We start from the raw sequence: 25311 nt of genomic DNA on the forward strand, positions 1-25311 counted from the left end.
ATTTCTCTTCATGGCATCTTCACCCTAAAGAAGTGAGAGTAAGGGAGAAAGGTGAAGAGAATAGAGAGAAGTGCAGGAGAGGCAGTGTATGAATAAATGAGTAAAATAAACAAAAGAAGGGTAAATGCAATGCCATTTTTTTTTACTCACAGTTCTGTCATGACAGTGTTTGGTATCTTTCTTTCAGTCTTGTGATTGCATACTATTGCCTGCTTTCATTTTAGAACAAAAGAACTTCCTAATCTTTGTGATTATGGAAAAGTAGCTGGAAAATAGAAATCTCACGGGCTTCAGAATGAGAAGTATGAACATTGTCATCTTAAAGGAGTAGTAGCTCACAATGTTGGGTTAATCTAGTATTCTAGGAAAGGTTCTGATACATGGTTTTTCTGAAGATTGCTGTTGGCAACATTACAGCGTGAAAAACTTTGAAGATCATGGTTCTAGCAAGTACCTGCCAGTGTGGACAACACTCATTAATTGGAGTACATACAGAGATTTGATAATCTAGTATCAAAAAGTTTTAAGATAGTGTAAAGACTAGATTAGATGTGCACAAATAGTGTTAGATGTTTGTGTGTAATTGTTTTCTGCTGGGTATTCAGAAGATTTGTTTTGAGAATCAAAAAAACCAACAGCAGCTAAACAACAAAACCAAACCAAAAACTTCTGTAAGTAGGACACAGTTACAATTAGGGGAGCCCAACATTATTATTTTTCTCTATTTCTACTGGCATCTGTTGATCTTTATATTTTTTTAAGGTGACATTCTTTTGCTGCTTAAAATCCTCTAATACAAAAAACCAAGCAGGCCAAATTCCTGATTAGGTTGTCAAAGGTTAGTGTCTATAGTTGTCTGACCTTTTGAGACTATACCAAGATAGTGTATATGAGATGGACGGGGGGGTTATGCCTGAAGTGATAAAGCTGTTTTGCAATGCTTGCCTTAATAAAGAGCAGATTGGATAGTAAGATCAGGAGAGACTCCTATCTGAAAAAAAACAATAAAACAGTCTCATGGAGTTAGTTGTCTTTGCTGTCCTTTTTGTTAGTGTTCTATATGTTTTAAACCATGTGTTGTAGCATTTTCTCCTCCTAGTCCCTTAACTGCAGCTAAAATATCACTACATTTGATCATAAAAGGTTTTATGTAGTAAAGAATAATGAATACTGTGAGTTTTCTTTTCTGACCTTATCTGTTGACTGAAAGTGCAGGCTATACATTCTGCAGAGAGATAGTTTATAGGCTTTATTTGGCATGTTATGGGTGAGGAGTTTTGTTTCCACCCACCCAAATGCTAAGGCCATTGGTTTACATGTGGGCACAGAAGCAACTTCACAAATGTTACTAGCTCTCAGGAACATTCACACAATGTTAGGGGTTGGAAGGGATCTCCAAAGATCAATGAGTCCAACCCACCTGCCAAAAGCAGGATCACCTGGGGCAGGCTCCTGTTTCCCAGAGAATGAAAAAATCCTAATAGTCTTGAGTCACCTGTGTAGGAGAGTTAGGAAGCAGAGATTACTCACTGTAAATGCTGTTCTACATTACCTATGTTTCCTCTTGATGTTTTTCAGCTCACCATCACAAGACTGAAAGAAAGATACCAAACACTGTCATGACAGAACTGAGAAAAAAGAGGCATTGGATTTACCCTTCTTTTGTTTATTTTACTCATTTATTCATACACTGCCTCTCCTGCACTCCTCTCTATTCCCTTCACCTTTCTCCCTTACTCTCACTTCTTTAGGGTGAAGATGCCATGAAGAGAAATCACTGTGTTCAGAATTCATAAATAATTACAGGGCCTCACAACTGACCCCACTGGACTATGTGACTGCTTGGCCAGCTCCTTTTGTACCTTAGGATTCTGTAAATACCATATCCAGAATTAGGGAAAATTATACAAGTAGTAGAGCTTACCTTCTAGGTTGAGTTTTGCGTAGTAATTTATAGCTGGAAATGATTTACACTTTGAGGGCTTCAGTCATGGCCATGTGCATATGAAAACTTAGAAGAATCATTGCAAGCAGTCTTTGTAAGTATGAAACAATTCTGTTTCTATGGCCTAAAATGCTGGTTTGCTGGGTGAGGCAGTGTTCTAGTGTCTTGAGAAATCCAAGGAGGAAGCTGTGTGGAGACAATGTAGATGTGAAAAGCAGAGTGAGACTTACTTCATATGGTGCAATGTAACAGGTTGCAGAGAAATAAGTTGAGGATCCCAAAAAGAAGTAGTAGAGACAAAGGAATGGTAGGCAAAGTAGAGATGAAGGATTTTTTGTTTCAGACTGCACTATCAGGGCTGTTACTGCTCAGAGAGGCAATACATTTGCCATCATCTTGTGTAACTGCATCTTGTCCTGTCATTGGGCATCACTGAGCAGAGCCTGACTCCATCCTCTTGGCACTCACCCTTTACATATTTATAAGCAGTTTGCTAATGAAACCTTGCTTTTTGATTTGTAGTGACTCCTAGGATCTGTTTGGCCGACTTTGCTCTCCATGAAAACTTGGTGGCATTTTTCAGCAGGTGTACTTGGTGTATTTATAAATCCCAAGCTTTTCAGAAAAAAAAAAATGTGTTGGAGGATAAGGACAGAGAAATTGTATAAGAAACTAAGAGCATTTGCTTGCATAGATTTTTTTTGTGCTGTTTGTGGCCTAGCAGGTGTAGTCTGTCCTTCAGCACTGTGCAGGAAAATGGCTCAGAATGTTTGTGCTAATGCCTGTTGAGAGGCAGGAATTGGAAACAAAATTGCCTGCCTGGTTCCTCTTGCAATTAAGAGATTGAAGTTGAAAGTGGATATGAGAGAGTGATACAAAAGCTACCTGGGGGGAAAAAAACAGGCATTTACAGCAAATCCCATTAAATTAATTACAGCAGTTATTTGAGCTCAGGAACCTTGAATTCGGAAGGCTTTCCACCAAGGGAGCTTGCAATTTTATATCTTAATTGATACTTAAATACTTTTGTTACTTGTTTCCACCAAACAGGAAGGATACCAATTTGTGAAGATGAAAGTTTTGGTTGGATGTGGGTTTTTTGGTTTTTTTTGTTTTTTTTTTTTTTTTTTGCTTTGGTTTGTTTTTAACACAATGCTTCTGAGAACTAACCCCTGTTAAAAATGAGTTACAGTGTAAATGAGGACACCAAAACTAACAAGGCAAATTTTATGTTCAAACCCATTTTTGAGAACAGAATTGACTTTATCTTCACATTGTATTTCTAAGTAAGGAATTCTGTGTGCTTTCGCTGTCTTGAGATTAAAAGGATAAGACCCTACTGAATTCTGTCAAACAAAATCCCTCGGTTTATTTTTTTATCATGCTTTTGGAAAAGCCATTTTTCTGGTTTTAGCTGAACATAAAATTTTTATCCAGTACTGATCAGGAGTGACATCTATTCTTGCTGTTTGTGCCTGCTGCTGCCCACTAGTTCTGGACCTGCGGTATCAGTTAGATGTGTGCCTGCAGTTTCTGAACAGAACCTGAGCTAATTTTAAGCTCATAGCTGTGGTTTTAGCAGCATAGGAGCCAAAGAGGTCTTCTTGTAAGGCTAGCTTGCCTTAAACACAGAGCTGTCACAGCAGTGTTATGTCCAGTCCAAACTGAATTGTTTAAAGCAAGCTCAGATTCACCTATGTGAGCTGCAGTCACACCTCGTACAGTTGTCTAATCATGGCCAGATGCAGATTTTAGTGGGCTCTAAGTAAAGTGTATTTGTTGGGAAGTCTGGCCTTGCTTGGCTGCTAATGTGCTTATCAGGTGAAAGTCTTGCTGCAGGGGAAGGCATTTGGAAGCTGCTGCTTTGTTTGAGAGCAATGACTATTTTAAGTACTTCATCAGGTAGAATTGAAATAATTAAAACAAACCTAGTAAGATCTGTTGATTGATAAAGTAGTAGCCTGCATTATCAAGATAAATATTCCTGTTCACTGTGTACCCCTTGCCACAGCTGTGTTTTACACATACGATACAGCAGACAAATACAAATGAGATCCAAATTGTTTTAATTTATTGCTCCAGCAGCCTCAGTAAAGCTATGTGAAAAACAGCAGCTGCTTTTTAAAACTGAAGCAATCCCTTGTGATTGCATGTGGGCAAGCATATATACATGCATGTACACAGAAGATGTAACCACGTGATTTGTAGGGATAGGGGTTTATAGGTAATGATATCACAATTCCTGTCTGCCTAACAAACTATTTGGTGTCAGAGGCTGACTGACTTTCTAGCTAAGACACTGAGTTTTTCACATGGTGAAATTCCTGCATCTTCCATTACCTACAGTTAAAACCATTTAAAACAGTTAAAACATTTGAACATTAGTTTATCAAATGGAAGCAAAAATTAGAAGCAGTCTGTGGAGCAGTTGGAATAGATACTTGGCATGCAAGGAATTAGAATTTCTCCTATAATCTTTCATAAAAGGCTTTTCCAAGGGTCTACTCATGTGAAAGATGTGATTCCTTACAATATATTTTTCATTTTACATAATGTACAGGTCTCATATCCAGAGTCATTCTATATATTTTTGTCATTGGTAAGCTGTATTTCCTGAAACTCTTCTTGATGTAAATATCACAAAGTGTAAAGAAGTGTTTGAAATGTAGCAGAGGTTTTGTTTTTTGAAAATGCATTGTTTTATACTTACAAAGTTGGTAAGAAATGAAGAGGGTGTGTTCATTCCATGTCTTAATTTTCAATAAGTAGTACACACTTTAACATAGAATAGAATAGACCTTCAAGATCCTCATGTCCAACCCATCATCCAACATCATCTCATCAACTAAACCATGGCACCAAGCACCCTATCAAGTCTCCTCCTAAACACCTCCAGTGATGGTGACTCCGCCACCTCCCCGGGGCAGCCCATTCCAATGGCCAATCACTCTCTCTGAAGAATTTCTTCCTTACATTCAGTCTAAACCTCCCCTGGCTGAGCTTGAGACTGTGTCCTCTTGTTCTGATGCTGGTTGCCTGGGAGAAGAGACCAACCTCTGCCTGTCCACAGCCCCCCCTTCAGGTAGTTGTCGAGAGCAATAAGGTCTCCCCTGAGCATCCTCCGCTAAGCAGCCCCAGCTCCCTCAGTCTCTCCTCACAGGGCTTGCGTTCCAAACCTCTCACCAACTTTGTTGCCCTTCTCTGGACTCCTTCTAGCAACTCAACATCTTTGCTAAACTGAGGGGCCCAGAGCTGGACACAGGACTCAAGGTGTGGCCTAACCAGTGCAGTGTACAGGGGCAGAATGACCTCCCTGCTCCTGCTGGCCACACTGTTCCTGATACAGGCCAGGATGTGACCATACAGTCCAGTCACCCAGGAATACTTCTTAAAAACTTCATTTCTCTGTTGGTTTTGGGTTTGTTTTTTCCCAATGACTGCCTGTACAATATTTGTGCAAAATGAACTCTACCTTACTACCTCTGCTTTCTTCTCACAGCTTTTATCTTTTCTTTGTCCTGGCAGTATAGAATGTAGTCTCTTAAAAAGTGATTCTTTTGATTTCTCAGTCTATGTAGAGCAATGTGGTGATAATTTTACCTGATGTATTTGTTCAAGTTGATGAATTATTTGTAAAGGGAAATATTATTTAAAATAAAATACACAACAGAATAAGTTTTCAGGATAGAGATTTAAACAAACTGCATAATAAATGCTAATTCTTTATGATGATGATGAGACTGCTGCTGCTTTTGTAGTAACCAGGAAACTTCACTGATTTGTGGGTTTTATTCTGAACTGTTCGTCAGTACTGGTAACATCTATGTATTTTTAATAGATAGAGTTAATGAATTCAACCAAAGAGTGCCCATATTAAATTGTATCATGGTGCTCCAAGTAGTGAACATGCTTGTCCACGAGAAAACATTAGGATTGTTTGGTACACCTAAACCTCCTTCATAAAAATTCATTCAAGAGAGTTGTTTCAGTACCTTTATTTCATGTAAAGATGAATATTTGTGCTGTTAATGTCTATGTCAAACCCTGCTATTTGGACAAACAAGAACTGTATTAAATGTATATGTCAGCACTCTGTTAGCCCCACTGAGACAAAGTGCGTCTTAACAAATATGTATGTGCTGCCTGAAACTACTTATATCTGAAGCAATGGTATGTTGGACTTCAAGAAAGAAAGAAATTAATAGTTTTTTTCCATTTCTGGTTGTGATACGGTTGTGATGGAAAGCCAGACAGGAGTAGTCACTTTGAGAACTACCTCCTTGCACAGACACTCATTTAAATAAACAGAGACTGCTTATTATGAAAAGTGAAAATTGACAGGAGAAAGAGTACAACTTTTAAAAGCAAGTTATTTAAGGAGAGTGTAGAGATGTAATAAATAGGGATTTATTTTGTCAACCTTGCTGTAAGTGGATTTCAGCTCTGTTTCTGGGCATGATTCACAGGTTCAGAATATAATGGGGCTAGAGCATATACCAATGTGATTAATTAATAGTAAGTTTATATAAGAAGATGTTAACAGCAAGACCTGGAATGGAATTTTTTAGATGTGCTAAAGGTGTAGAGAAGCCCTGCCAAATGTTCATGAATTTAGGTCAAAGTGGATTGCGATTCCCAAGTGTTCCAGCCAGTTTTCAGTCTTGGCCACAACTATCTTTTGCAATGCTTTGCTGTTACTTATTTAAAATTATCAGTGTTGAGAACTGTTGATGACTGCTTTGGTGTTTTCTCTGCCATCCCCAGGAAAGATGTCCAGAGACCGGGCTCTGAGGAAGCAGCAGCAGTTGAATAATTTGGTGTCAGTAGTGACAAAGCTGGCTAAGCCTGGAGATGTGATTGTGGATTTTTGCAGTGGAGGGGTAATGTATATTTGTGTTTACATGGTACAGTGTATTGCAGCTATTATATTTGCAGTTCTAGGTGGTTGCTACCCAAGCCAGAAGTACAAACACTAATGTTTTAGCTGATTTCAATGGTTCTGTGACTGGTTAGAGGATGCTTATGTTATGAGTTAGTGACTGGGACCACTTAAGAGGTGACTCAGATTTTGTTTGGTTTTGTTTTCACAGGGTCATGTTGGAATTGTTCTTGCTCATATGATGCCGTCATGCCAGGTAAATTCTGAATAAGAAGTACTTTATGAGCTTGTGGTCTCTGATTCTCCCTACGTGCAACATTTTTAAAGGGGATTATAAATATCAAGACACAGCTGTCTCAGGAGAGGGCTTAAATTTGAAACATGCAAATTTTTAGAGTGTGTGTGGTGCTTTTCTGAGGTGGGGGGAAGTTACAGGAAAAGATAAAATATTTGCAAACTGATTGATACTGACAAGTATTAAATGCCTTTCACTGTGGTTGGCTTTCCTGCTAATCATTTTTTTGAGATCTTAGGCTATGACACAAGTAATACAGAAGATTCCTCAACTAAATGATAATGTTTTCTGCTTGTTGGCAATGCTGTACTTTTATTTATCAGTTCTTTTGTCTTGCTTTCTCTGTGTACGTGATCTAGGTGGTGCTCATAGAAAATAAGGAGTTGTCTCTGATCCATGCTAAAGACAGAAGTGATGAACTAGGTTTAAACAATATTTGGTTCATTCAAGCAAATATGGACTATTTTAATGGGACTTTTAATATTGGGGTAAGTGTTTATAATTTTGCCACTTCAGAACTTTCATATCTGCTTAATTACTCTTAAAGCAACTAAAATATTGAAAAGAAGAAAGTTCTGTATGTCCTTAGAGGTAGGTATTTTGATGCTATGAGAAGCACCCTTTCTACATGAATCTATATTGTTAGTTTTGTATTTATTATTTGTTTCAGATTGGCATCACTTTTGTATTACATGAGTGAAGAGAGAGGTGTCTACTCCAATCACATACAAAAATATGAGGGCTGCCTGACCATGTTGATGAAAATGTGGGGTAGATTTGTGGTTTAATCAGGTTGTTTTAAAATTAGTGGCTCATTAATGGATGTAATAATTTCAAGATAGGAAGAGAATATTATTGTTGCTGAAATTAAGCCTGAATACAATAAAATGAGATGAGAAACGTAGTTAGGTCACAGTAAAACTATATTAAGATAAAGCAAACCACTCAAGAGTATGCAGTGTTGAACAGAGAAGGAACTGTCATGACAGAGTGTGTTAGACTGATGATGTACATGTGTACTCAATGCATAACTTCAGGCAGAATGATTTCAGTTTTTTAAGACTCATGTTGAGCACTCCTGTTGTAGTCAGCAGGTGACAATATGACACCCAGTTAACTGTAAATGAGCAGACCAAAGCAGGAATCTCTTTCTGCAAGAGCAAAGTGGGTGATTTAAAAACTGATTCAAAGCATGTGTGTTAGACCCTGAAAGCAAATGAGATGAATGTCCTCTTCAGAATTCTGTAGGAATTCTGCAGAATTCTGCAGGAAGAGTAAGGCATAAATAGTCCCTTGTAACTGTAAAAATTCCTGTCTTATTTTATGTTCTGCTAACAGAATAGGAACTTTTGCAGTAAGTCCTAAGCTTTCAGTGTGAGTCAGACTGGTCTTTAAATCATCAAACCAAGGGCCTGTTTTGGCTGTAGCTGAGGATATATAAAGCTGAAGGTTTATGGCACATGAACAGTACTGTTTTAACTGTTTGGTTGGTTTATTTAATAAAGGAAATCAAATACAATGCAGAAGAAAGAGGAGAGGATAAATTATTTTAGCCTAGTCCTTCCAAGTGTAAATCTCAAAATCTCTAGCTTTATTTTCTGTGCTACATTGTCATATACACCTCAGTGGATGAACCTGAGATCTGTTTCAAAAAATCATGATCGTATGAATAATCTGCTGAATTCTGTGTATGAAATGTGTCATAGTTTTTCAGTGAAATGAGCCACCAGAGATTGAACACATCCAAGTGCTGGGTTCTGCACATTGGCACAGCTGGGGTCAGATTGGCTGGAGAGTGGCCAGGCAGAGAGGGACCTGGGGGTACTGGTCGATGGTAGGATGAACACGAGCCTGCAGTGTGCCCAGGCAGCCAAGAAGCCAATGGCATCCTGGCCTGTATCAGGAACAGTGTGGCCAGCAGGAGCAGGGAGGTCATTCTGCCCCTGTACACTGCACTGGTTAGGCCACACCTTGAGTGCTGTGTCCAGCTCTGGGCTCCACAGTTCAGGAAGGATGTTGACTTGCTGGAGTGTGTCCAGAGAAGGGCAACAACGCTGGTGAGGGGTTTGGAGCACAAGCCCTATGAGGAGAGACTGAGGGAGCTGGGGTTGCTTAGCCCAGAGAAGAGGAGGCTCAGGGGTGACCTTATTGCTCTCTACAGCTACCTGAAGGGCGGTTGTAGCCAGCTGGGGGCTGGTCTCTTCTCCCAAGCAACCAGCACCGGAGCATGAGGACACAGTCTCAAGCTGTGCCAGGGGAGTTTCAGACTGGATGTTAGGAAGAAATTGTACACAGAGAGAGTGATTGGCCATTGGAATGTGCTGCCCGGGGAGGTGGTGGAGTCACCATCATTGGAGGTGTTTAGGAGCTGCTGTCTTAATTTCTGGAGTCTATTTTTAAAGTTAGTATTAACTGAAATATCTCCATGGAGTTTTATTTTTTTAAAAGTGGCATATTTGTAGAATCATAGTATCATTTTGGTTGGAAAATACCTGTAAGATCATCAAATCCACCTGTTAACCCAGCACTGCCAGTTTGCCCTCAGCACCACATCTATATGTCATTTAAATACTTTCAGGGATGGTGGCTCCATAACTTACCTAGGCAGCCAGTCCAAGACTTAACCACTCTTCCAGTGGAGAAATTTTTCCTAATACTTCATTTAAACCTCTCCTGATGCAGCTCTGGGCTGTTTCCTCTTGCCATATCACTTCTTACTTGCAGAAAAGAGCAACACCCACCTCCATCCAACCTCCTTCCAGGTAGCTGTAGAGAGCAATAAGGTCTCCACTCAGCCTTTTTTTTCCCCAGGCTGAACAACCCAGTTCCTTCAGCTACTCCTCACAAAGCCTGTTCCAGACCCTTCACCATCTTCATTGTCCTTCTTTGGACATGCTCCAGCAATTCAATGTCTTTATTGGACCCAAAACTGAACACAATATTCGAGGTGCAGCCTTATCAATGCTGAGTACAGGGACACGGTCACTTCCCTGGTCCTGCTGGCCACACTATTGCTGAAACAGGCCAGGGTGCTCTTCACCTTATTTGCCACTTGAGCACACTGCTAGCTCATAGTCAGGTGGCTGTTGACCAACACTTCCAGGTCCTTTCCTGCCAGGCAGCTTTCTAGTCACTCTGCCCCAAGTCTGAAGCTTTGCATGGGGTTGTTGTGACCCAAAGGCCTTGCACTTGGCCTTGTTAAATCTCACTGGCCCTTGCCCAGGCAGCTAGCCTGTCTAAATCTCTCTGCAAAGCCTCTCTACTCTCAAGCAGATCAACACTCTTGCTTAACATGGTATCATCTGCAGACTTACAGACAGAGCACTCAATCCCCTCCTCTAGATCACTGATAAAGATATTAAGGAGATTAGGCCTCAACACTGAACCCTGGGGGACACTGCTAGTGACCAGCTGCCAATTGGATTTAACTTCTCTTACAACTCTTTGGGCCTAGACATTCTCCCTTTTTAAATTTTTGTGACATACATGAAAAATAGTACTGGGTTGAGGGTTGGACTGGGTGATCTTTGAGGTCCCTTCCAACCAGATCTGTTCTGTGATTCTGTATGTCAGAAAAATTCACTCTGAAATTCTTCATTTCCAGGCCTGTGATTTCATTGTCATTGACCTGACTGTAATCTATTCAACTATCAAACCTACAGCTTTCCCATTTTGGGAGCCCAGTATCAATCTCAGCTACAGAATTAGTTTGTATCATACCATACATAATTCATTCTTCAGGTTGTGCTCATTAATTCAGAATTAGCTTTCTTTTGCAGCCACATGTAAGACAAGAGCTGGCTGGTTTTCTGACCAGTAGCATGAATGTTGAATGTGTTGGAAGACAGATAATACAGAATTTATCTGCCTTTGTATCATGATGTCGTAAGTGCTGGACTGATAGAGAAATGACAATGTAATACCATAATGCATGGATACATACAAATTTTGGCAATGCATCATTTCTAAACCTTTCTTCTGAGGCTTGAAAAGCTGTGCATTCATTGCATGACTTCATTTTCAGCAAAACATTACAATGGAAATGTGAGGGTGAGCTCGATGACAAGAAATTAGCTGGTTATAATACTTGAAATATAAAGAGCTACAGAAAAACGAATGTGGCAGAATTTGTCATCTCTCTGCTTCTGGTATTAGTTTAAAACATGTTTATATGATTTATAGCTACTTTGACATCAAATCTATTTTCTTACCTGTTATCTGCCAGAAGTTCAAAAGCAGGTTAAAATAAATGTGTTGGCCATTTCTCTTTTGCTCCACGTAAAGTTTTTGCCTTTATGAATTGCTGAGGTAATGGGGCAGCGCCTGTGTGCCAAGCATTGTGGTGTGTTGTAGTGTTAGATGTTGTAGTGCAACCACCAACTGCAAAGTGAAAGCTTCCAAACATTTGTGTGCAGTGTTGATTGACATGCCAACACCCAGAGAGTTCTTTGAGACCTTAGCTGGTTTTAGTACTTCTACAATGCTCACAATTATCTCACCTAATGTGTGAGAACAAGTTGAAAAATGTAAGGTTTGGTTGGGGGGTGAGGTGTGTAATTTTGGGGTGTGTTGAGCTCTTTTCTGTTTAAGGTCATGGAAGTGATCCTAAGGTTTCATGAAACATGCTTTCCCCTTCACTTTTCTATGTGCACTGGGCTGTTCTGAGAAGCTTTTGCAGCAGGGGAGTAGTACAGGGTAATGATCTTACACTGCAGTAGCTCTGTTGTTCTCTTCAGGGGCCATTTCATTTTCCTGTGTGTAGAGATGCGTGGATTTGTGAATCACATGCATTATCTGCATTAGTCCCCACTTTTTATTGTGTTTCAGATAGTGAGTCTAATGTATAGAGTATATTGAGAAAGCCATCTTAGATTTCATGTTTATTTGCTTAGCTAAATTGATCCTGAAAAGTCTAAAGAAGAAATTAATTGGTGTAAAAGTTCATACGAGCTCAGCAGAGCTGCTGTTTTGATCTTTTGCTGTTTTAAGGTCTCTTTTCCAAATGTGCAAGCAGAGCACTGGTCTTTGTTTTCTGCTTGGACAGATGAGGAAGTAACATAATTTTATTCCATGACAGTCTAATAATAGCTATGATATCAAGAATCTATTTCTGATGTAAAACCAGTTTTATATTAGTTTTAAAATTCATATGAACAGAAAACTTTTGCATTGTGAAATTATTTTTCATATTAATGTTTTAATGTTCTGCCTGAGACAGGAACATTTGTTACCATCTGTATTCACTTACAGTCAGTTGATGATTAATGGTCTGCTTAGCTGAGCTTACATCAACCAGTCTGCAAACAAAAACCTCTTTGTTTTAATTTATATCTGAGAGCAAAGATTTTATCTTCCTATTGCAGTACCTTGAAAAATGTCTTTAAATCCTAAAATCTGAGCTTTGCAGTTTTAAACCTTTTTTGTAAGTTTGGAGTAAAGAACAACCAGAGAACACAATGCAGTTTTAAAGATCAGCAGTGCTGCATAAAATTAAAACTGTGCCTCAAAAATGTCCTTGTTTCAGTGAAAACACATCAATGAGTAAGCACCAAGCCTGCTCTTTGAGTTACTGACTACAGGAAGAAGGAAGAGAAAGTGATAGCTGCTTTTCAGATGGCCCATTTGGTATCACAGGTGTTGATTAGGAGAGAGCAGTATATTGAGTACAGCAGTAACTTATCTTCCTACAGAGAGTATGAAGAATTTGGGTGCAACCTGTGTGTTCCCCAAGCACAGATCAATGATTGCAGGTAGCTCTCATGATCAAGTGGTATTCTGGGTTTAGATCAAGAGCTGAGAAAAGAATAAGGAGGAGGGAAAAAAAAGCAGGGCAAGTTGTACTTGACACTTTCCCCTTCTGTGTTTGTTTTCCAAAGTTTTTACTTAGTACCTTCCAATCTAATGATCAAAATGTATGTGTAAATGTTATCCTTTAACATGACCTTCAGGTGTATCTGTTACTTTCTCATACTGCTAAATTGAAATCCAGTTTTGAAATAGTTCATTCTTCTAAGTCTTTTTGGCTTGATGAAAATTTTTGGCTAATTACCACAGTAGTTCTTATTTGAATGTTTTTCTGGAGCTTCATTTTAATTATTTGATATTGAAGTGCAGTGCACCTCCCTTTTAAGTGCTTCTGGTGAGTGAGTGACCCTTATTTCAGTGTTGGTGGGTCCCTTGTTAATGGAATAGGCCATAAATTTTCCTTAGCCTTAGATATGAAGTAGAGGAAGGAAATACTGAGGAATTAAGGACTAGGCCTTTGGCATAACAGCTTTCATAGCAAAAATTTCCTCACACATTTAAGTAGTTCAGTTAACCAAAAAAAACCCACTGCAACAGGATTTTATGTAGAATGTTACTGTAAAGAATTTGCTGATTTTTTTTTTTATTTGTTTTTAACACTCTAGGTGGCTCTGCATGCATGTGGCGTGGCAACAGACATGGTGATTGAACACTGTATCAAGGCACGGGCAGCCTTTGTCATCTCCCCTTGTTGTTATGGCTTCATCCAGAACACAATGAAGTTTAAATATCCACGAAGGTAAAGCTAGTAAGATAGGCCTTGAAATACCAACTTAAATGAAGGAAGAAAGTACTAAAATGAGAATAGAATCACAGATTGTTTGGAATTGGAAGGGACCTCTATAGAGATAGAGTGCAACCCACCTGCCAAAGCAGGAACACCTAGGGAAGGCTGCATAGAAGCACATCCAGGTGGGTTTGGAAAGTCTTTGGAGAAGGAGATGCCACAACCTTTCCAGGCAGCCTGTTCCAGTGTTCAGTCAACCTCACCATAAAGAAGTGTCTCCTCGTGTTGAGGTGGAACCTCCTGTGTTCTAGCTTGTACCTGTTGTTCCTTGTCCTATCACTGGGCACCACCAAAAAGAGATTGTCACCTTCATCGTGACACCCACCCTTCAGATATTTATAGACATTGATAAGATCCCCCCCTCAGCCTTCTCGTCTCAGGACTAAACAGCCCCAGGTCTCAGTCTTTCTTCATAGGAGAGATGTTCAAGTCCCACAGTCATCCTTGTAGCTCCCCATTGGCTATCTGTTGGACTCTCTCCAGCAGATCCCTGTCTCTCTTGAATAGTGAAGCCCAAAACTGGACACAGTATTCCAGGTGTGGTCTCACCAGGGCAAAGCAGAGGGGGAGGAGAACCTCCCTAGACCTGCTGGACACTTCTTGATGCACCTCAGGAGACTACTGGCCGCCTTGGACACAAGGGCACATTGCTGTCCCATGGATAACTTGATGTCCATTAGAACTCAGAGTTCATTCTTCATGGAATGGCTTTTCAGCAGAACAGCCCCTAATCTGTACTGGTGACTGGTGTTATTCCTCCCCTCATGCAGAACTTTACACTGAATCAGCTGAGGATCATTGCAAGTGTCTGGCTAAACTGGTTCACAGTTACAATGAAAATGTTTCCTTCTGTTTCTCTTTGCCAACCAATCCTGGAAAGGAAACAGATTGATAATGTTGGGTTATTTTTTCTGGATTTATCTACTCATAGTACAGAAGACTTCATACTATGGAAGAAGTAGATACAGTTATACAGGAATCAATGTAATATCCAGGCCTTTTACCTTGAATCATAAAGTTAATAGAAAACTGATGAAAATCACTGTAAGAAGGGTAATTGACATTTTAGTGTTGACAAAAGATGTAAGCAATCAGCTTAAATAAATGGGTCTGCTTTATACCACGGTTTACTGCTTGTAAAACTCTTCTGATTTATGCCCAAGTAGACAAGCCCTCCTATATTTCAGTTCATATTTTTAATACCTTGGGCTGTACATATTTTGTCTTCTTCAAATCTGCAATGTTGAAGATACTTAGATATCTTAGACTTAAGAATTTTAATGCCTTTGATATAAATAAAATGTGGAAGGTAAGCATAAAATGAAAGGAGATAAGAGGCTAACAGCTTTCTGAGGCAGAACTAGATGGGGGAGGAGAGTTGTGGACTCTTTCATAAAGCTGAACTTTGCATTTTGGATGTTCAAGATGAATCAGACTCAGTTCTACTAGGAATTACAGATGTATTTCCTAAAATAAGAAACTGAAGCATGCTGTCTTAAAAGGAATCAACAAATCTAAAAACCACCTTATGCATCCTTGTCAGGCATGTGCCATTGATTTGACTTCACTTTGACTTGGTTTGAAATGGATTTGAGGCTCTTCAACTTTTGACCAGTTACAGTTTTAGATTGTGAAGACTTTGAATACTCACTATGTTAGAAAACTTCCATTGCTGTAGATGCTGCAAGACTGTAAATTATGGCTTTGTATTTGCTAAAATTTTGAAACTTAGTATCATAAGGCAGTGTAGAAAATTTTCAGCTCTGGCTTGAACTACATTTTGGAGTTTGTCTTTTTACCCTTTTTTGACAGGAACATAAAAGATGATAGCCTGTCCACTTCCCCCTGCTGCCTGCCTACTCAGTTCTACCTTTTGTGATACAAACAAAATACATGTCTAGAGGTTGTGTACGTGTAATACAAAGTATTTCTGTGCCAATGTGGAAAGACCAGGAAATCCGCCTCATCACCTTATAAGGATTTAAAGGGAGAGTTTTTATCAACAGTAAAATATGACTGGCTGGAAAGCAGCCCTGAGGAGAGAGACTTGGGGGCTGCTGGTGGATGAGAAGCTCAACAGGAGCTCTCAATGTGCACTTGTAGCCCAGAAAGCCAATCAGCTCCTGGGCTGCATCAAGAGAAGTGTGGCCAGCAGGTCAAGGGAAGTGATCCTCCCCCTCTACTCAGCTCTGGTGAGACCTCACCTGCAGTACTGCCTCCAGTTTTGGAGCCCCTATTACAAGAGGGATATGGAGGTGCTGGAAGGTGTCCAGAGCAGGGCCACAAGGATGATCAGAGGGCTGGAGCACCTCTCCTGTGAGGACAGACTGAAGGAGTTTAGGCTGTTCAGTCTGGAGAAGAGAAGGCTCTGAGGTGACCTAATTGTGGCCTTCCAGTATCTGAAGGGGGCCTCCAAGAAGGCTGGGGAGGGACTTCTCAGGATCTCAGGTAGTGATAGGACTAGGGGGAATGGAATGGAATGAAGCTGGAGGTGGGGAGATTCAGGCTGGACATGAAGAGGAAGTTCTTCACCATGAGAGTGGTAAAGCCCTGGAATGGGTTGTCTGGGGAGGTGGTTGAGGCCCCGTCCCTGGAGGTGTTTAAGACCAGGCTGGATGAGGCTCTGGCCAGCCTAATCTAGTGTGGGGTGTCCCTGCCCATGGCAGGGGGTTTGGAATTAGGTGATCCTCGTGGTCCCTTCCAACCCTGACTGATACTATGAGATAGATATATATATATATAAAAAGACAATGCCAAATACACTCTTCCTGGTTTAATGAACTAGAATTGTAATGGTCTCTGGTTTTTGTTTAATGCCTTTCTGTAGGATACAGGTAATGATATTTTGTTTAGTATGTGCTTGAGTATGTAATGATGCTTCTATTTTGCACCTCTGCTTTTTTACATATTAACTGAGTTGGTCTTTTTAATTTTTTTTTTCAGTCATCAGTTCAAAGAAATTTTGTCCTACAAGGTATGTAAAAGGATTGGAGGTGGTGAGGGTTATGTGCACATTCCTGCATTCTTCCACATCATCTGGGGAAATATAAGTGGTTATCTGTTAATTGCAAGGTGTGGCAGTTTTAAGCTATGCCTAGAAAATTTTCCACAGATCTTGGACAGAAAGTAGTAGAATGTAAATAAATTACCATTGGATGATAAAAGGGAGAATAATGAAGCATGTTATGTGAAATGTTCCTTAGCAGTACAGATGTCATTGTGTTGCTTTCTCTCCACCATCCTTTTATTTTATTTTTACTTTTTTCTTCAGTAAAATCTTAAAGTACATTCCTGAGATGCCTTAATTTGTATCAGTTAATGATTGCAGGATACCAATTAATTGTATTTAAGATGTAAATAATTTATACTGTGGTGATGTCTGATCATTTTGTAGGTGAAATGCTTGGTTTTATAGCTATAATTCTCTGCTAAGCATTAGATTTCTCCATCTAATTTGTATCTAGAAGACTGGGCATAGTGAATAGTAGGAGGTTAATACTCATCAGCAAGAATTTTATACAGTATTGTCTTAAAAACATTACTCAGAATTATTTCAAAAATAGTCACCCCTGGGGAGTCAAGATTTCTGTGGAGATAGTCTAGGAGAAAAGGGAGGGAGAATCAATGAGGCATGCAGAACTGACAGAATGAAGGTATATATAACAGATAACAGGGGAGTGAAAAGCAGTAAGATCAGATAGAGGTGGACAGCAGACAACTAGTACTGATCTGCATTTAAACTAGTTAGAGATGAGCAGGATAGATGTGGAAATAATAATGTGGAAAGAAAATACTTCCATTTGAGAAAAGCAATGCTGTAGAGAAACATTCTACTAAGTTTGCATGTCAAATCCTAGAGAGGAGTTTATAATATGAAAATGAATTTTGGAGATGCTTAATCCATTGTAGCCGAAATATGAGAGGGATGTGTTTCTAATATCCACGTTTTTCTGGGGTGGTAAGCACAGCAGAAATGCTTAATGTAAAAGGAAAGTGGATATTGCCCTTTCTAATCCTCAAGTAAGAAGGCATTTAAAAAATTCAAAAAATTTCCATCCAACTTATGTAGGGAAGTTCAGTTATCTGGTAATGCACTCATCTTCATGACAGTCTGGTCTATGTACACATTACTGATTTACATGGAAATAAACTTCCACAGATCGAGATGATAAAAGTCACACAGTGGATTTGGACCTGCCATTGTATTTTCCCTTGATTACCATTCTTTTTACCACATTTATATGTTTGTAACACATGATCACGAAGAACTCAAGAGTTCAGTTCAGAACATTTTTTGCTAACATATTACTAGAAGTAATCTTGTTGACAGCACAAAGGGAGAAGGTGGCAATTATGAAGTTCATAGTATCAGTCAGGGTTGGAAGGGACCACAAGGATTATCTAGTTCCAACCCCCCTGCCATGGGCAGGGACACCCCACACTAGATCAGGCTGGCCACAGCCTCATCCAGCCTGGGCTTAAACACCTCCAGGGACAGGGCCTCAACCACCTCCCTGGACAACCCATTCCAGGGTTTCACCACTCTCAGGGTGAAGAACTTCCTCCTCACATCCAGCCTGAATCTCCCCACCTCCAGCTTCATTTCATTCCATTCCCCCTAGTCCTATCACTACCTGAGATCCTGAGAAGTCCGTCCCCAGCCTTCTTGTAGGCCCCCTTCAGATACTGGAAGGCCACAATTAGGTCACCTCAGAGCCTTCTCTTCTGCAGACTGAACAGCCCCAACTCCTTCAGTCTGTCCTCATAGCAGAGGTGCTCCAGCCCTCTGATCATCCTCGTGGCCCTTCTCTGGACACGTTCCAGCACCTCCAGATCCCTCTTTTAATAGGGGCTCCAGAACTGGACACAGTACTGCAGGTGGGGTCTCAGCAGAGCTGAGTAGAGGGAGAGATTCACCTCCCTTGACCTGCTGGCTATGCTTCTCTTGATGCAGCCCAGGATCTGATTGGCTTTCTGGGCTTCAAGTGCACACTGAGAGCTCATGTTGAGCTTCTCGTCCACCAGCACCCCCAAGTCTCTCTCCTCAGGGCTGCTTTCCAACCAGTCCCTGCCCAGCCTGTATTTGTGCCTGGGGCTGCCTTGACCCAGATGCAGGACCCTGCACTTGCTCTTGTTGAACCTCATGAAGTTGGCTTTTGCCCACCTCTCCAGCCTGTCAAGGTCCCTCTGGATGGCCTCCCTTCCCTCCAGTGTGCCTGCTGCGTGCTGCTGAGGGTGCACTCAATGCCACTGTCCATGTCACCCACAAAGATGTTGAATGAGACAGGTCCCAGGACTGATCCCTGAGGCACTCTGCTTGTCACTGGCCTCCACTGGGACATGGAGCCATTGACAGCCACTCTTTGGGTGTGGCCATCAAGCCAGTTCCTTATCCATCTAGTGGTCCACCCATCAAACCCATGTTTCACCAGCTTGGAGACCAGGATGTGGCGCAGGACAGTGTCGAAGGCTTTGCTCAGGTCCGGGTAAACGACATCAGCTGCTCGCCCCTTATCCATTAAGTGAAGTTAAGGATGCCTAGATTAGGATGCTGTGTACAATCTCATTAAAAATATCTGTGATTTTTTTTTTAACTCTGTTAATCCATGGAGGTTTAAATCACAGGGTTTGTCAAAACTAGAGAAGTTCTAGCATTTTTATTAGTAGTGTGATAGAAGGTCACAGAGGCCAAGGACAATGCTGAAAAATACGACTGCTCTTAATAATGTAAGGGGCTGTACAAAAGGTCTAGGCTGGTTGGTGCCTGAAATAATCCTAGTTATAAATAACCTCTGTTATACAGCTAGCTATATGTGTTTTTATATTTCATATTAATACATTGTTACAGGTTATTGGCTGGTAGCCAAAGCTGCCATGTGTTAGCCAGACATTGTGTGTGTCACCCCCCTCCAGTTCCCATTTTAAATTCATTTATCTTATCTTTCATTTTAGTGAGATCTAAAAAGACATCCAGGAGTCTGGCGATTCTGAAACTTTCCTGATGAGAACATTATGCTGTAATTCATTAGTTTATAACTGCAAAGAATAAGGTCATGAGAGCTGCAGATTTCTACTATGATACATTTTGAGACTCTTATTTGTCAAGACACTCTCCCTGTAGGAGAATTGGAAAGTAAAACTGAGTAGCTTTGCACAAACAGCTTTGGAAACTTCACAGGCATTGAGGATGTGGGTGTTCTAGTGAGCAAGTCAGCTGTTTATGCACACACACGTTTTGGACAGTTTATAATTGCTGATTTCATTATTTTAGGAATGTTTTTCTTATTACTGTCAACAGGGAATGTGACAGTTTAACTACTATATCATGAGCAGATGATGTAGTCATAACTAAGGCTCTAGTTTAACTTTTTGGATCGTCTCTGTAGGAAGCCAAGACTTTACCCAGTCCAGATTTTCAGGTTAAGTGTCAAGGCTTACCGTGGCTCTGGTGTAGTTGGGTGAGCTGAGAACCTGACATTACAAAAAGCCAGTTTGTGTTAGGTGCCTCCAGGTTGGTGAGGGTTCCTGTGTTAGTGTGGATCTTTTCCCTTTTCTTTCAGGATCAATTTTATTTTCAGTATTTTCTGATTGATCCTGAATGGATTTGGCAGAGCAGAGGAAGAGGAAGTCTGACCCACAAAATGATTGTTCTGGGATTCAAAAACCGCTGCTTGGGAGAAATGTGCAGTCATTCAAATCACCTAGTTGAAAGTTTTGGGTTGGCTGCTAATGGATGTAGAGGTGCTGCCCTTTGTGCTGAAAGAAGGCTGTGTTGCTCATCAATAACTGAAGGCAAAATTAGTCTGCAGGATGTATCTGAAGAATGTTACCTTGTATGCGTTGCTTCCAATTCAGCTGCTGCAAAGAACTAGAGAAAAATTAGCAAGAGACAAACACTTGTGAGTAGAAATTTGGTCATGGTGACGAACACTTGATTTACACACACATTTACAAGCCACAGCAGTATCAAAATTAGGATTTGCACACAGGTGATTTTTCTAGTATATCATTTTCAGCATGATAGTGTTGTTGATACTTGAAAACATTGAATTCATTTTCTTGCATTTTTAGGAAGAGAGAAATGGTACTGGGCAAAATGTTGTAATTTCCTTTTTTTTTTTTTTTCCTAGGAGCACATGATCCTTTGCAGATTTGCAGATCAGACAGCTGTTCAGCTTCCACCTGAACGCAGGCTAATTGGTAGGAATTTCTACAGCTGTTGTGTAAACTATCTCAGTAATGACTTCACCTTGCTATGTAAAGGAAGTAGTAGTATTTTTATGAACAGGGCATTAAGTTGCTGTCTTCATGTAACACTTGAAAAATTGAGTTTCTTCACATTTTACCTCTTGCTGTTCTGAACTATGGTATAGAAATTCTCCCAGAATTATCAATATGAGAGAGAGAATTTATATTTCACTGAATTTTTGTTTGGTTGGTTTTTGTTGTTTCGTCTATTTTCCTCCCACCTTTCTCTCCAGAGAATGAAGTCTTTGTAAAGTTCATTAAATTCCTGTTGCTAGTTCAACTTCCATTAAAACATAGACTATTCATAGAAGTGAGTTTTGGTGTGCACCCTTTGTCCTGCTTGTCACTGGTGCTAACTCTTGTAGAAGGACAAACGTCTAATGCCACACCTGGAAACAGTAAGTAGCAGAGGCTGAGCTAGCTTTGGTGCAGTCAGGCTTAAGAGCATCCAAGGGTATTTGCCCCCCCCTCCCCCCCCCCCATTATGAGGATTATTGTTATGATTTTAGAAAAAAAAACAACAAGCAAACCAACCAGAAGGTTTGGAGGGATTTTTGAAGTTTTGGGTTCTTTTAAGAGTGAAAAATACTTTAAGAGTGAAAAAAGACTTTGCCGAGAACACGGTTTGGCTTCACCCCTTACCTGGGGTACCAGCCTTCTCATTGCGTGTAACTTGCCACACAGTTACAGTAGTGCATGACTCAGTTTTTGCCTTTTGGTAAACAGTTCTGTTTCAGGTTTGCATTTTATTGCCATTCTGAGTAAAAGCAGCTGCCTTCTGATTGGTTATTTCTGTGCAATTAACAACAGAAGTGAGCTGATCCCTGAGATTTTAGTTTCTTGGTCAGGTGTCAATGATTTCTGGGAAAAAGAAATGCAAGAAGCGATCATTAAGACAGCAGGAATTTCGCTACTCTGTGCAGAACACTTCAAGTATTTGGAATAAGCAAAGCCATTTCTTCATTATGTGCAATATTCTAACATTCTTTGACTAACAAAAGGGATAATGTGCTCCTGTGTTCTGATGGAAGCTATAACCTAGTTACCAAGTCAGAAAAGACAGAAGGGGCTGGGAACTCTCAGGGTATAAGTGTGTGTTACTCTCAGGGTATAATTGTGTGTTCTTGGCTTGCAAGGAACACTCAGGAAGTATGTTAAAGCAGTAGCAGCTAGTACCCATATTTTTCAAAAGCTTTAGCTGAAGAATTCAGAGTGCTTCCTATACTCACTGAACAAAACCAAAATTGTACAAATTCTGAAATAACTATCCATTTTATGATATTTTTTTGGTCTCTTTTGCAATTCTCACAGTTTTTGAAAACAAACAAACAAACCCACCCATGTTTAAAAAAGGTCAGTGTTCAGTTACCAGTGTAGCTCTCCACATTGTCTCCTCCTCATTGCTCTCTACAACTACCTGAAGGGTGGTTGTGGCCGGGAAGGGGTTGGTCTCTTCTCCCAGGCAACCAGCACCAGAACAAGGGGACACAGTCTCAAGCTGCGCCAGGGGAGGTTTAGACTCGAGGTGAGGAGGAAGTTCTTCACCGAGCGAGTCATTCGTCATTGGAACGGGCTGCCCAGGGAGGTGGTGGAGTCACCATCCCTGGAGGCATTCAAGAGGGGATTGGATGTGGCACTTGGTGCCATGGTCTAGTCATGGGGTCTGTGTTGATAGGTTGGACTCGATGGTCCTCGAGGTCCTTTCCAACCTAAGTTATACTGTGATACTGTGATACTGTTCTGTGCCAGGTGAATTGAAAATTGGAAAGGAACCCAAAAAATGTTTTTGAAAGATTGTAACTTTTGTCTGTTTTCTGTGTCTCAAACTGCAGTGTTTTTTCACAAATTTAACTTTCATGCGCTTTGCTCTGATGAAAATCCAAATAGAAATCTTCTTCCTCTCCTTTCCCCTACATGATTGTTGACAAATGTTACTTTTTTCTTTTAAGTTCCATGAAATAATAATCTGTTTCAGTGAAGATCATTCCCATTTCAGTGTTCTCTTTCAGCTTTGAAATGGGTTTTATGAGAATCTTGTTGGGATACTTTTAAGTTTTGCTTGCAAATAATTGAAGATTGAATCAAACCAGTGTTGCAGCCAGCATGAGATGTTGGTTGGTTGGTTGGTGTTACCTAATTTTGTGCAGGGTGTGATCAGGGCTTGAGGAAACTGAATTTCATTAAGGAAAAATATTCCTGAAGAGGTGGAGATTTTTTTTTTCTTGTGTAAATGGTGGCAAAACAACTTGTTCTGTATTTTAGCAATTATATTTGAATTTATATAACTTCAGTAAAATGAGAGAGCATTTTGTTTCATTGCCTATGGGCCCCTGAAGTGCTGAAGCATTCTGTCTGTGACTGTCATGGCTGAAAGACCTCATTTGTCCCTGGACTTATCACCAGTTTCTGCACTATTTGTGAACATGGAAATACCCAGTTGAACCCAGTGCTGCTACATGCAGCAGTTCACTCTTAAACAAAGTTCTGTTTCTCATTTTTACCTGACATGTGTGTTCTATCCACTGCATGCAGCAGTGGGACCTGAATGCAGACATACTGAATAGTTTTGTGGACATTGCTACAGTCCACCTGATGTATTCTCTCTGACCACAGAACTGCTCCATATGTTTTCACAGTTCTGCTGTGAGCAGCTGGGAAACCAGGCCCTGATTATGACAATCCCAACTGGTCCTCATTGTGCACATTTTGAATACTAATGATGCTGCAGTCAGTGGCAGGAGTGTGTACATGCTATTTTGTTCAGCCAGCCATGGAAGGTGATGTTGTTTGAAACGGCAAATGTAGGAGAATAGTGCCTCAAGAAGTAAATTATGGGGATCTATCCTGGTTGTGGTTATAGAAACTGATGATTTCTCCCTGCAGCATATAAAGTGGAAAGTACTTTTTCAGGCCTAACCTTCTTATTGTATCTCTAAATTGTCTTCTACCCAGTTACCACACTTCTCAAATTCCAAGCCACAAACAGATCAGTCCAAATTTCATAATGCTGGTGAAAGCAAAGTAGTGAATTTCTTTTCTAACTAAGGGATTAGGCTGAAGAGGAGAAGATATTTCTGCCTGCTGGCTTACTGGGGAAAGACAAAGTACTATATTAATGTATGATGTGCATTATTAGCTGCTCTGAAATACACAGATACTGGGGGGCATGTTTGTCCTACCCACCCAAAACTTCTACAGGTACCTAACCGATGCATAGCAAGCTTGTAATGTTACAGGTGAAGACTGCAGAGTCTTGCATCTGGGAAGGAACAACACTATGTGCCAGTGTAGGTTGAGAACTGTCCTGTTGGAGAGCAGTGCAGAGGAGAGTGACCTGGGGGTCAAGGTGGACAGAAGAATGATGGTGGGCCAGCAGTGTGCCCTGTGGCCAAGAAGGCCAATGATATCCTGGGGTGTATAGAAGGAGTGTAGTTACTAGGTCAAGAGAGGTTCTCACCCCTCAGTTCAAGATGGACCTCAGGGAACTGCTTGAAAGAGACCAACACAGAGCCACAAATATGATTAAGGGAGTGAAACATCTCCCTTCTGAGGAAAGGCTAAGGGAGCTGGGGCTCTTTAGCTTGGCAAAGAGAAGACTGAGAGGTGACCTCATTAATGTTTATAAATATGTGAAGGCCAAGTGTGAGGAGGGCAGAGCCAGGCTCTACTCAGTGATGTCCAATGACAGGACAAGGGGCAATGCTTTCAAGCTGGAGCATAGGAGGTTCCACATGATGATAAGGAAAAACTTCACTATGAAGGTGACAGAAGACTGGAACAGGCTGCCCAGAGAGGTTGTGGATCTCCTTTCTTTGGAGACATTCAGAACCTGCCTGGACGTGTTCCAGTGTGACCTGCTGGGTGATCCTGCTCTGCCAGGAGGGTTGGACTTGATAATCTTCCAAGGTCCCTTCCAGCCCCTAATGTTCTGTGATTCTATGAGGCTCTCAAATTCTGAATATATTTAGGGGTAAGAGGTAGGCAGTTCCATAGGGTGGTTTGGAATGCCAGTCTTGTATCCTGATGGTAAATAGAATGCATTCTACTGACTCTTCCATTCACCTCAGATCCCAGATATATTTAACTGTATGGTTCTGTCAGGAACAGGAAAAGAGGCAGGGTCATTGGCTTCACAACTGAAGCAGGATTGTTCATTGTTAGTGACTTGAATCTATGTGACTATTAGTGATAAAACATTTCAGAGAAGTGCTAAATCTTTCTTGCAAGAGAGTTTCAAATTGCTGAAAATATCATCTGATAAATCAGTTTTGTATTCCAGAATATAATAATCAATGATAATGAGCACATATGTAATGAAAAATGACCCCATAATCTTGGCATGGTAATACAAA

The 25311-nt window shown here is 40.5% G+C and overlaps 1 protein-coding gene across 4 annotated transcripts in view; it reads left to right on the forward strand.

Moving 5' to 3' along the window:
- The window catches only part of GSTCD (glutathione S-transferase C-terminal domain containing), a 71468-nt gene that overhangs the window by 41832 nt on the left and 4325 nt on the right, over positions 1-25311 (forward strand). For all 4 annotated transcript variants that reach the window (XM_068136863.1, XM_068136867.1, XM_068136865.1 and 1 more), the window contains 6 exons: positions 6710-6825; positions 7036-7080; positions 7479-7607; positions 13530-13663; positions 16655-16685; positions 20842-20911. In XM_068136863.1, coding sequence (XP_067992964.1) covers positions 6710-6825; positions 7036-7080; positions 7479-7607; positions 13530-13663; positions 16655-16685; positions 20842-20911 — 525 coding nt within the window. The remainder of the gene's footprint in view (positions 1-6709; positions 6826-7035; positions 7081-7478; positions 7608-13529; positions 13664-16654; positions 16686-20841; positions 20912-25311) is intronic.

The sequence above is a fragment of the Melanerpes formicivorus genome, unplaced genomic scaffold (genome assembly GCF_026170545.1).
Source record: "Melanerpes formicivorus ecotype bairdi unplaced genomic scaffold, bMelFor1.0.p_v2 SCAF_4, whole genome shotgun sequence".
Taxonomy (NCBI): Eukaryota; Metazoa; Chordata; class Aves; order Piciformes; family Picidae; genus Melanerpes; species Melanerpes formicivorus.